The sequence below is a fragment of the Callospermophilus lateralis genome, chromosome 1, assembly GCF_048772815.1.
Source record: "Callospermophilus lateralis isolate mCalLat2 chromosome 1, mCalLat2.hap1, whole genome shotgun sequence".
In the NCBI taxonomy this organism is placed as follows: domain Eukaryota; kingdom Metazoa; phylum Chordata; class Mammalia; order Rodentia; family Sciuridae; genus Callospermophilus; species Callospermophilus lateralis.
In genome coordinates, this window is record NC_135305.1 from 152,151,939 (window position 1) to 152,164,836 (window position 12,898).

General features: G+C 52.7%; 1 protein-coding gene across 1 annotated transcript; it reads right to left on the bottom strand.

Moving 5' to 3' along the window:
• Nucleotides 1-72: 72 nt before the first annotated feature.
• LOC143642081 (putative RNA-binding protein 19) lies at nt 73-10,327 on the bottom strand. Its single transcript, XM_077110172.1, has 8 exons — nt 10,283-10,327; nt 6,672-6,752; nt 4,225-4,407; nt 4,092-4,111; nt 2,241-2,360; nt 2,081-2,120; nt 1,661-1,853; nt 73-202 (listed from the first exon to the last, which is right to left on the bottom strand). Exons 1-8 carry the CDS (start codon nt 10,325-10,327, stop codon nt 78-80), a joined length of 807 nt encoding a protein of 268 aa, XP_076966287.1. The 3' UTR covers nt 73-77.
• Between the last annotated feature and the right edge of the window lie 2,571 nt (nt 10,328-12,898).

Below are 12,898 nucleotides of genomic sequence, written 5' to 3' on the forward strand. Positions count from 1 at the left end.
TCCCAGGCAGGGTCCCTGGGCTCCCTTGCTCTGGCTGGTCCGGGGCAGCAGGGGACTCCTCTTCCTCGCTGCCTCTGTCACAGCTTTGTCCTCGCTTTCCTCCTCCTCTGAGGAAGAGGACTCCGCAGCCACCACCTTGGATTCAGGTACTCCATGTCCAACAGCCCCCATTGGGCAGCCGCCTTAGCTTCCAGGCCTTGCTCTGCTGAGAGGGCAGGGGGCGGGGAGGAGGTCACCCTCCTGAGCAGCCAGAGACTCCTGCAGCACAGGGCTGGAAACCTGGGGGGTGGCCTGAGGCCACACTCACCACAACCAGGGTCCTGGTGCCCACTGCCCCAATAAACCCTCTGATGGGCACCGCGAGAGGGCGAAGCTCCCGTGCCACACACACAGCTCCATGACTCCCTGCCGCCTGCCAGGCTCTCCCCTGGACGGCCCCTCCCGGTCAGGTCATCAGTTACCTTCCCAATTGTGTCATGTACACTAAGGAGCTTCAAGTGCCACAGAAAGCACTTACACAGCAGAACCATTTCTTCAGTGAACACTTTACGGCACCCACCCATCATCTCACAGGGCCACCCACATAACCCCGGTGGGAGCCACGCTCGATCATCTACTTAGGCAGCAAACACCCCAAACATTAGGACCTCACCCCAGCCCAGCTCTAGTGCTGGGCCCCTGGCTTCCTCACCTGCTATCTGCTACCCTGTGGGAAGCACACAGGTGTGAACAGCTCACAGGGGACACCTGGTGATATGCTGGCTCTTGAGGGGTGCTATAGAGACAGCCGGGGGGGAGGAGTGTGCCTGCTCAGCTGTCACAACTGTCCTTCTAGCCTCACACCCCCACTTGTGAGTTCTGGACACTGAGGATGGAGCCCCAGCCCCTCCGCTCCAGGTCTCTGTGAGCTCCTTGGGCCCCACTCTCCCTGCTCCAGTGCCCAGAGCCAGTCTGCCCTGCAGTCATGCGCTCCCCTATCCTGAGCCCCTGTGATGCTGTGCCCTGGTCTGCGACCCCCCTCTGCCCCCAGCTATGTGTCCCACCACGTCCCACAAATCCTCCAGATCGCAGCTTAGCACAGAAACCCTGCCAGGTGCACAGGTGACGCTACGTTCACATCCTCTGCCCTCAGCCAGCCTGACCAAACCCAACCAGAGCTGCCACCCCATAATGCAGCTGGTCACTGGCCATCAGCTGCCCCAGCACGCTGAGCCTGAGAGGACAAAGGCTCACTCACCTGACAAGGCCTTCCCCGGCAACTCCCTCCCAAGCTCTCCTGCTTCCTCTCCTTAGCGGCTGTGACGCCATGACGTGTCCCTGGGTGCTCATCTGTTTACTGCTCTCCTCTCACCACAATGACAGCTGACAGCGCCATGGGGAAGGATTCCTGTCTACAGCTCAGCACTATATCCCCAGAGCCCAGCACGCAGCATGCACTCGGTGAACACTCCCGACTGACAAGCACCTGACCAGGACTAGTCATGGCAGACCTGTCTGCAGGTGACCTCATCCCCCTACTAGAAAGCTCCCAAGCCATGTGTGGACAGCCCCAGGCCTGATGTCTGAGGGAGGGGCAGCCAGTGCCTGCCAGCAGGTGTTGCTGGGCCACAGGGCTGCAGCTGAGGGACACAGGTGCACAGGCACAGCACCCAAGCCTCACCTCCCGACTCCTCCTCAGCGGCTTCCTTCTCACTCTCCTGCCCAGAATCGGAGTCAAAGTTCAAGTAGTCACTGGTCGGCTTGCTCTTCCCTTCTGAGGACTCAGTGTCCAGGGCATCATTTGCCCAAGTGGCCACCTGTGTCCGCTTCTGGTGAACTGACAGGAACTCCTGGAACTTGGTGTCTTCCTTCAGCTGGGGGCACCGGAGGCAAGCAGCAGGGACACAGGAGAAGAGGCAGAGGGGACTCAGTAGGGCTCGGCCCTCTGAACTCCCAGTAGGGCGAGCATCCTCCCCATCTCTGGTGGACCCCGAGTCCACAGGGACATGGCAGGACTCGAGGTGTGGGCTCTGCTTTCTGAACCAGCCTGCACCCCTCCAACCGGCTGCCCCTGCCCTCTCGGTCAACAGGACAGACTCACCTGCTCCGTTTTAACGTGGAGTCTTTTTCTTCTTGTCATCCTAAAAACAGAGGCAGAGGATGAGGGCCACACGGGAGGGGGAGGGCAGATGGAACTGCAGACACCTCCAGAGCCACCGCCTGCCCACACAGGCCTGGTGCTGGCGCGGTCACCTGCATACCTTCTTAATTTCTGGGGGAATGGAGCCTTGTGAGGGCTGCTCGGGCTGCCTTGGTCTCTGGGCATGTTTGCTCCAGGCTCAGGGCTTTCTTGGATCCCCGAAGGACTTGCAGAATTCCACCTGCATGAGAAAGGGCGATTGTCACACCTGCTGTGATAGCCACAGTCCTGAGGGTCCTGCCCTTCAGCACCTGGGAACCTGGGCTTTACAGACAGGCAGCTGCCACTAGAAGAGCAGAAGCAGAGCACTACCAACCTGCCTTGGCTTTGTGCTCCGTGATGTCACTACACTAGCTACCGTCTACTGGGGAGTTCCACGCAGTACCCGAGTGCTCTGTGAGGATTGTGGACACGCTGAGCCTCCTGACAGCGGGCAGTGAAGCCACAGCTCTCCCCAATTCAAGACCAGAAAACTGGAGCACAGAGATGTGAAGCAACTTGCCCCAGATGACCCAGGCCCTCAGGGACAGAGACTGGGGACTCAGGACCATCCATGCCAAATGGTGGCTCTGAGGACAGAATGAGATGATGTAGGCCAGTGATCAGCAAGGGTGGGTGCAGGGGACGTCTGAAAGACCAAGGTTCTTGTCAGAGATTAAAATGCACACACACATAGATAGCAGTGACAAAGATGAAGCACTTTACTGCAAGCTGGTGCTAGCATATATAGAAAGTGAGAGTCAGTTATCTTAAACCAGGACGCTCCCGGGGGGCCAATCATAGTAAAGGTCAGGTCATCACCTAAGGTGCACGCACGTCTGCCCTGCATAAGATTCATGGGGGGCACGAGCTGTCCACGATCACAGAAGATGGGAGGGCCAATTAGAAGGTTTTCAAAACAACTTGTTATCCGCCCACTGGCAATTTGCCCTCCGCCATGCTCCATTAGGGGCTCCTTATCTGAAAGGCCAGGGAGTTCTAGCCGCCCACTGGTAATTTACCCTCCGCCATGTCTGAAAGACCCGGGGAGTTCTCAGGGAGACTCCCAACAACGCCCCTGCTCCTGGGATCACTGGTGACCAATAGACAAGCTCCGCTGGTCTGGGAGAACCTCCCAGGTAACAGGAGACGGGTGGCCCTGGGGCCAGGAGTGTGCTGAGGATGAAGCCTGAGCCAGACCTCTCCAGACCAAAGCCTCCAACACACTCTCAGAGGTGACCCTGGTGAGGGCCGGTCCTGCTGGGAGCCCGGAGTGACAACTCCCAGACAGGTAAGGACGCCCTGGTCACCCACAACCCTCCCCAAAGAAAGAGCCTGCCATTTGGTCACATCCTGGCTGCATGGACTTCCACAGCAGTCCCTTAAGTCTATGATGAAGGTCAAAAGGCTGTGACTCCAACTCCTGTCACCAAAGATGAACCAACAGCACCTGGTGACCCCACAGGCCACCACGCCCATACCACACAGAGCAAAAGGTGAGGCCGTGCACTGCCTTGGGCTCTATGCTGCTCCATCTTGGCTTTTCCCTTCTCAGCAAAAGGCTGGGGACGTTTTATCATGTCAGTAAACACCTGTGGGTGACCCTTGTGGGACCTCCTCTTCCAGGAAACTTTCCTGACCCCTCCCTGGCCAGGGTGGGTCCTGCTCAGTTGTCCCAGGGTCCCTGACCCAGTGACCATCCTGAACTCAGCACCTGCGTCTGCCAGCGCTCCTGAAGACAGGGACCGGTGGCTCCTGAGCGCCTGCCATCGGGCAGTGAAGGACACACACCTGTGGCTCAAGTGCCCTCCTGGCCAGCAGCACAGGTGCCACCGAGGCTACAGAAGGCCTGTTCTTCCGCGTGACTCCCCCACTGAGCCAGGGCCCAGGGCAGGCCCAGCAGCAGTCTGACTGGCTCCCGGGAGAGTCTTACACACAGAAGAGCAGGAACCGCTGAGGAAGGCCAAAGGCTAAAGGGCCGAAAAAGGACAGCCTTGGGACCCAAGTGTCGCTGACAGGTGGAGCAGCGGGTGACACTCTGGACAGGCAGGCAGGGGTCCACTCACTGTGATCCGGGACATGTCGATAAAGCTCTTGTTGAAGTGGTTCAGAGCAAGCTGGGCCTCCTCCTTGAACTTGAAGCCTATGAAGCCAAACTTGCGGAACTTGCCGTCCTTGGTGAAGTTGAGGCTGTAGTCGGTCAGCATGCTGATGGCGGTGAAGAGGTGCCTGAACCCCTCCTCCTTCATCTGGAACAGAAGGTGGGAGGAGCAAAGCGACAAATGGCTAGAAACCCAGGGCTCCAGGACTCTAAGGGCGACCAGAGATGAGGAGGTGGCAATGTGCTGTGCCAGTCAAGCCAGGTCCCTAAAAGAATGAACAAGGCTCGTCGTAGGAGAAAATGCCCGTTTATTGAGGAAAAGCTCTGCATATTTATAGAGCCAGGGAAGGTTTGACCGATATGACAGTTTAACAGTTGAAGGGTTTGACAGTTGGCATGGGGTGCTTTCTGATTGGTGGGTAAAGATCATGTGAGCCAGCAGGGCTAGTCTGATTGGTGGATAAGGATTGTGTAAACCACAGGGCTAGTCTGATTGGTGGGTAAGGATCATGTGAGCCAGCAGGGCTAGTCTGATTGGTGGGTAAGGATCATGTGAGCCAGCAGGGCTCACCATTGAACGGCTCTTCTTGGGGGATGGGGAAGTTCTTTGGAGCCCAAGCGACTCCCAACATTCCCCCCCACACACCTTTGTTATTAAATGAGAGTGGGCGTTGACTCATTCTGGCTGTTTCCTGCTGAGATGGGGTGCTGTGGGAGAATCAGAGAGGAGGAAAGTAAGGACCCCCCCTCCCCAGGGTGGGCAGAGAGGACTGGTCTAACTTCAGGAACCAGATCAAGGAAGGTTCCTTGCCATCACAGATTCATGATGATGTCAGTCCATTAGGCATAGGTCTGGACTGGAGGTACCATCAGTAGCCAGGAGTTGGTAATTCCTGAGGAGAAGCTGGTTAAAAGCTTGATTAGAAATTTCTTACCCACCTGAGTCTGAATGAACTTTATGATAAAGGGAAGGAACAGGCACAGGGAGTTTTTATAGCCCAAATCTAATGGGGTCTCTGGGTCTACAAGCTGCCTTGTTGGCACAAGGGGGATTAAGTGTTCAGCCTTGAACGGGGACTTGGGCATTTGGGCTTGAAGCAAACAGGTGATAAAGAACCAGACAGAGGGCTTGAGAAGCCAGGTCATCCTGCAGGTAACTTTGTTTGGCATGCCCTGCAGACCAGCCTGTCCTGCACCTAACACCCTCAATTCTACTCTTCATTTCTAGTCCAATCTAGCTCCATCCCCTCTCTATTAAGGCTGCTTTTCAAACTCTCTCCTAACTGGGTGTCTCTGAAACCAGCTTGCTTCTCTCTTTACCTTTCTCGAAATATCCCAGCTTTCCAAACCAGCTTGCTTCTCTCACTTATCACTGTTCCCAGCTTTCCCCAGTCACACCAAGAAAGCACGGGCTTTGTAATAAAGAAGGCACCTTCTCCCAAGCTCTGAACGAAGGTGGCCAAGGGAGGACGGTGGCCCATTGTTACCAGATTTTCCTTTGACAGCAGTCAGATCTCTCCAGGTTGAATGCGAAACACCTCAACTTTAAATACTGATACTTGAAATTCTTACAAAACTGGGAGGGTAAACAAAACACCCATGTTCCTCCTTAGGCCCAGAAGGCAACTGGTAAAGTGCTCTCATATGATAAAGGTAGGTCACACTTACTCAGGGGTCACCATGCTCCGGACACCTAAGTGGTTTGTCAGAAGGACAACACACAATGGTCCCACTACCGGCCAGATCCAAGCAAGTGTGTGTGTGGGGTTCTGTGGTAAGGAGGAGAAGAGAGTCTGGCTGGAGGGGGCCCTTAGGGTCACCTGCTTTGAATCTCCAAACATAGGGCGAAGAGAGGACCCAAGAAGGGCCAGAAATGAGGGGGAGCATTAGGTATTGGGCTAAGAATGGAGACATAGGAGAAGCAGAGCTTGAATTGATCTATGGGAAGGGATGACAAGAGTACTTAATAACAGGTGATGATCCTTGGCTCTTCTGAAGAAGGTGTAGGAGCACCGGGCTTAAGCCTGGACATGTGAATCCATGGGGAAAGTTGGTTATTAGACAGCTTGAGTTGGCCGCCAAGGGAGTGCACATAATCACCTGAGCAGGGCCCTTCCATTCTGGTTTTAAAGGGGGCTTTTCCCCTGGTGGGCAATAGTAAACAATAGTAAAAAAGTGTTAAGGAGGTAGGGTTTTGAGAGACACTAGGGTCGGGAAGGAGTCAGTCTTGTAGTGCCAGAGTTCAGAGCACAGATGGAAGAGGAGGGGCAGGGCATAGGTTTCGGAGGGTAGGGGTTCTGTAGGGAATCCAGGAGGAATGAGGGGACTGCCATACGTGACTTTGAAAGGTGAGATTAGAAGGCTTCTTTGGTAAGGCCCTAATCACAATAAAGCCAAGGGGAGCACCTTTACCCAGTCCAGGCTTAATTCCATGGTGAGCTTGGTGAGGGTCTCTTTAAGGGACTCATTGGTTCTTTCAAATTTTCCAGAAGCCTGGGGGCGGTAAGGGCAATGGAAATGCCAAGGGAGTAATAGCGCATGAGCCAGTCCCTGAGTTATCTGCGAGGTGAATTTTGGGCCATTGTCTGATTGGATAGATGTGGGTATTCCGAAACAGGGGATTATGTGAGTAAGCAACAGATCAACTACCGTAGAGGCCCGCTTGTTAGAAGTGGGAAAGGCTTCAACTCATCCCGAAAAAGTATATGACTGTGGGCCTGATGAGAAGGGAAAGGTTTAGGTTATAATGGAGTATTGGTATTGGTTTTCTGGCAGATCTGACTAGCGGAAGTGATCTGTTGTAGGAGGTCTTATCGCGTGGGGAAAGGGTGAAAAAGGAGTGAAAGAAAGTAGTGAGACTCTGTGGACTATAATGGAATAGAGAGTGAAGAAACTGGAAGAGTTGTTGGGGATCATTGGGCCGATCCCTGGTGGTAAGGAAGAGTAGTGGAGAGGAGGTAAAGCTCTGTAGGTTGGCTGATGGAGCCACTTGACTGGCCTTGGAATTCCCATAGTAGTAAGGGAGGAGTCAGTTTGGTGGGCCTTGCAATGGATTATTCCCAGTTGGGAAGGCAGCTTGGAGGCTCGTAGGAGGCCCGAAATAAGTGTGGAATTAATGACTGCTGTCCCTCTGGTGATCAATAGCCCCCTTTCTTCCAAATGGCTGCATGGGAGATCTGTATATAGGGAGAGGGTTTTCCCTCTGCTAGCTCGCAGGCCCTGTGGCAGCTATGAGTTCAGCTTGTTGGTTGGTGGTATTGGGTGGGAGAGGTTTTGCCTCTGTGATGGATGAGAGGGAAATGACAGCATACCCCACCACTTTAACCCCTTCATGTGAGGGAGAAGATGGGAGGAGGGAGGCAGGGTTTAATGGAGAGCAGGACTGAAAAGAGATGGAAGGATTTTCAAGGAGAGACAAGGAGGGATAGAACCCTGGAAGGAGGAGGTGACTGTCATCTTTGGTCTTTGGTGTAAATATAGATACAATAAGCTGTTTTCTGTCTACTGTAATGGCCTTTTTCCCTTGAGTGATATGTGACCTCTTTACATGCTATTTGGGCATTTTGTGGAGAGGCCCAATATCCCTTTAAGGCCAAGAAAGTAGGAGAACTGTGTCATCTGTTGAGCGCCCTTTGGAAGGGCTAGAAGAATCATGAATGCTCACAGTAATTATAGAGATCCATTAGAATAGAGGGATCCAGGGACCCAAAAAGGGGCCATCTACTTTGGTTGTCTAAGGGATGAGTGGACCAGGCCTGGGTGCTATATTTGATCCAAGAGACACCGTAGGGGAGAGTCGACCGGCAGAGAGGACATATTACCCATTTAAGGAGGAGGGAAGAGGACACAGGGAAGGAGGAAACGGATTTATTGGCAAAACGGGCATCCCCATTAGAGCCAAAAAATCAGGAGTGCCTAAGTGACAGGTTTGAGCTGCAGAGATTGGTCGTCACCGAATCCTGACAGTCGAAGCTCTCGTCCTGGATGGAGCTGGAGCCATGAGAGACCTTGGCCAAGGCTTTTCGGAACCCCTCCTGGAGAGACTAAATACTCCCAGGGCCAGAAAGAGGAGAGAGGCAGGGCAAGAGAGAGGAAGGGGAGGGTAAGCGTCTCTCTAGTGGCCGAGTCTTAAAGGTGAGAGGACTAGGACTTTAGGAATCAGCCCAAGGAAGGAGTCCCTGAGGGCCACCGTAGCCTTAAAGGCTGTGGTGGGGTGCTTTCCTCCCCGCAGGTGGGCAAAGAGATTTGCCGGATGATATTGCAAGAAGATGGATTCGGGGCACTGGGGGTGAAAAGATTGGAGGTCGGAGGCCAAGGTTTGTCCAGAGAGGTGTGGACTATCTCGAAATCCCTGAGGAAAGACAGTCCAGGTTAGTTGTCAAGAATATCTGGTGGTGGGATCTGTCCAGGTAAAGGCAAAAAGATCTTGTGATTCAGGGGCAAGGGGAATGGAGAAGAAAGCATCATTTAAATCTATGACTGAGAAGTGGGTGGCAGCATGGGGGATCTGAGACAGCAGGGTGTAAGGGCCTAACAGAGGTGTTGATGAGTTGTAGGTCCTGAACTAAGTGATAGGACCCGTTGGGCTTTTTTACCGCTGGTATGGGAGTATTGTAAGGGGAATGAGCAGGACAGAGGTACCCCTTGCTAAGAAGGTCCTGAATAATAGGTTGTAGGCCTAGAAGACCTTGTGTGGACAGGGGGTACTGAGCCTTACTGGGGAAGGTGTTAGGATCTTTGAGATGAACGTTAACTGGTGGGCAGGAAATGGTGGAGGGGGTGTGGTATCCCATACAATTTGGTCAACCAGGTTAGTATGGTATTTCACGTCAGCCTCACAAGTGGAGCAGAATGGCCAGTCTTCTGCCAAAAGGGCCAGAAAAGATGAACAGGCCAATTCTGGGGCCTGACTGATGCCAGGAGCCTGGATGTTGATTGTTGTATTGAATTTAGAGAGAATATCTCAGCCAAGCAAAGGAACTGGACATTGGGGCATAACTAGGAACGTCTGAGAGAATGGGAAGTTGTCTATGGAACAGAGTAATAGGGGAGTCTTTCTTGGATAGATGGTCTTTCCTCTTTCCTCCTACCCCGACAATAGGAGAGGTGGACGGCACTGTTTGCCCCCAGAATACTGTCAGGACTGAGAAGGTAGCCCCGGTGTCAAGGAGAAAGGCAACCTTGCACCTATCCACCTGAATCCGCACCCTGGGTTCCTGTCTATTGATCATAACAGCCAGGGACAAGGACCCAAGGCTCCGTCAGTCTTCAATTGCCATGCCCAGAAAGTCGGAGGGTTCCCTGGTCATAGGCCTCCTACAGGATCTAGGATAGTCAGAGGCCCAAGGACCTTTTTGTTGACATTTAAGGCATGGAATAGGTGGAGTGTGTGGTGCGGGGCATGCCCTGGCCCAATGTCTTTCCTTGCCACACTTGAAGCAGGCACCCAAGGGGGTTTTCGGTGATGGGCGGTGACCCAAGGAAGCACCCTGCATGGCCTGGGTAAGCATCTGAAATTTCAGTCTCGGGGGTGGCAGGGCCTTGTTCAAGCTTTTTTAGTTTGGCCCGGATGTCAGGGTAGCTCTGAGAGAGGAAATATGTCATAAGGACATGAGGCCATCTGGGGTTTTGGGATCTAGGTTACTGCTAAAGGGCTTTCGTAAGCCGATCCAGAAATTCCGATGGGGTCTCTTGTAATTTTTGGAAATTGAGCCCAGCAATAATATATGCAGAGAATCGGTCCCTACTCTGTATGCCAGCTTGTGTATAATCCCAGTCGGGAGTTTGATCTGGGGCAGCAAGTGGCCCCAGAGGGTGATTGGGATTAACTCAGTGACTTTCATCAGCATGGGCTCTGGCAAGTTCCCAGACTCTGGTACGTTCCTCAAGAAGGAGAGTATTAACCAATAACATATAAGTGAGGCTATAAGCCTGGAGGGCCCACTGAAACTCTCTTCTGTGGTGAATGAGCCCAACCTTTGCTTGAGTTGCATGAGGTCATTCATAGAGAATGGGACATGTACCCGGATAATGCCCTCAGGTCCAGCAACCTCTCTTAAGGGGGCCATGGTTTGTGGGACTAGGGAGCGGGACCTAGTTTGGGGGCACTAAAGGTATCGGCCAGGTCAGGGGGAGCACCTGAGAGGCTGGATGGAGCTGATGCAAGAGGTGGGTAGGGAGGGGGTTCATCTGCCAGTCAGGTCAGGGTGAGAACGAAGAAGAGAAAAAGCCTCAACATAGGGGATCTCCTTCCACTTTTTCGAGCTTTCACAGAAGTTAAACAGATCTCTGAGAATTGCGGGATCTAGGGATCCTCCTGGGGGCCATTGACTTTGATTGTCTAATTGATAGTAAGGCCAATCTTGTGTGCAGAATTTAATAAGGGGGAGTCTGCAGGGAGGGAAGAAGAGGCCCTCATACAAGGGTGGTTATTGAGAGAGAGAGAGAAGAAGAGAAAGAGAGAGAGAGGGAGGGAGGGAGGGAGGGAGGGGAGTGCCTGTTCTTCTACCCCTCAGGACCTCCCGCTCATGAACCGGGTTCCAGAGAGTCCATTATGACCATAAAGGTCGTGGTGGGGTGCATTCTCTCCTCCAGATTGGGCGTCAGAGGTTTGCCGGGCGATCACGGTCAAAGCCCCTGCATAGCCCGTCTGAAGGTAGATCCCAATGGGGGAACTCACCTACTGAAGAGCTGGTGTTGTGCGAGTAGCAGCAGCACTCAAAAGAGAGGACAAGGACGGCAAGCCTTGAGAGAGGGGGCCCTCGAGCAGGGAGGAATTCCCCTTCCCGTGTTTCGCAAAAATGAAAGAATGAACAAGGCTCGTCTTTGGAGAAAATGCCATTTATTGAGGAACAGCTCTGCATATTTATAGAGCCAGGGATGGTTTGACAGTTATGACAGTTTAATGGTTGAAGAGTTTGACAGTTGGCATGGGGTGCTTTATGAATGGAAGGTAAGTATCATGTGAGCCAGCAGGGCTATTCTGATTGGTGGGTAAGTATCATGTGAGCCAGCAGGGCTATTCTGATTGGTGGGTAAGGATCATGTGAGCCAGCAGGGCTATTCTGATTGGTGGGTAAGGATCATGTGAGCCAGCAGGGCTACTCTGATTGGTGGGTAAGGATCATGTGAGCCAGCAGGGCTAGTCTGATTGGTGGGTAAGGATCATGTGAGCCAACAGGGCTCACCACTGGATGGCTCTTCTGGGGGGGGGATGGGGAAGTTCTTTGGAGCCCGGGTGACTCCCAACAGTCCCTGCTCTGACACTGGAGCTATGCCTTCAGGCAAGCCCTCCTCACTTCACTGGTGAAGAAATGAGACTCATGAGGGTCGTGCTCTGTGTGGCTGCTACAAGGTTAGGACCAAGGAGAATTATCATCATGCCGCTGCCCAGTAGCCACTTCAAAAGGCTGGGCAGAAGGAGCACCAGATGGAGTACGCACGCTCTGTTGTTTATAGCCTCCCCAAGGATGCCAGTACCCTAGCCCCCCGGACGCTGGTCACACACCAGATATGGCACATGGGATTTTCCATGATTCGATTAGGAACCCTGAGATGGGGAGAGGACTCTGCATTACCCAGGTCCTAAGCAATCGGAAAGATCATAGTCAGAGAAGGAGATGTAATGAGGTAAACAGAGGGAGAGAAACCGGAAGATGCTCTGCAGCACTCTGCAGACTGAAGTTGAAGGGTGTGGCCTGGAGCCAAGCAGGGCAGGCAGCCTCCAGAAGCTGAAAAAGTGAAGGAACAGATTCTCCCCTGCAGCCTCCGGAAGGATCGCAGCCCCACTGACCCTGTGGGTCAGTAACCAAAGCCCCCTGTGCTCCCGCAGCATCCGCTCACACTTCAATCTCTGCATCTTGATCTGTTTCCCCTGCAAACTCCATGAAAGTAGGGACCAAGTCTTGTCCACTTCGGTCTACACTGTCAGCAACCCCAGAAGTACTCAGGACCCAATGTTTATCTGTTGGAAGATAATTAAGACAAGGGCACGCAATCATGCTAAGCGAGACGGGAGGTGCAGTGGTCAGAACTGCTCATTCCAGACAGACTCCTCAATTCTGTCACTGTTGTGTAAGTTATCACATGTGAGTGACTTCAGGCCGATAACTTTACCTTGATGTACCCTGGTTTCTTCACTTTTAAAATGGGTATAGAAGCAGACTTGCAGGGTTGTGTGAGGAGTAAATGAATTACTTCACCTAACACATCTGAACAGCGCCTAGCACACAATAAACTCTCCGAGGGCTCATTATTATTGTTAATGCTTGTTGTTAATTCTTTCATACATCTCCAGCAATTAGAGAAATGCAAATCAAAACTACTCTAAGACTTCATTTCACTGCAGTCAGAATGGCTGCTATTAAGAATACAAACAACAATAAGTGTTGGTGAGGATGTGGGGCGAAAGGCACACTCATACATTGCTGGTGGAACTGCAAATTGGTGCAGCCAATATGGAAAGCAGTGTGGACATTCCTTGGAAAACTTGGAATGGAACCACTATTTGACCCGGCTATCCCACTCCTTGGTCTATACCCAAAGGACTTAAAAATAGCATACTACAGGGACACAGCCACATCAATGTTTATAGCAGCACGATTCACAATAGCTAAACTGTGGAACCAACCTAGATGCCC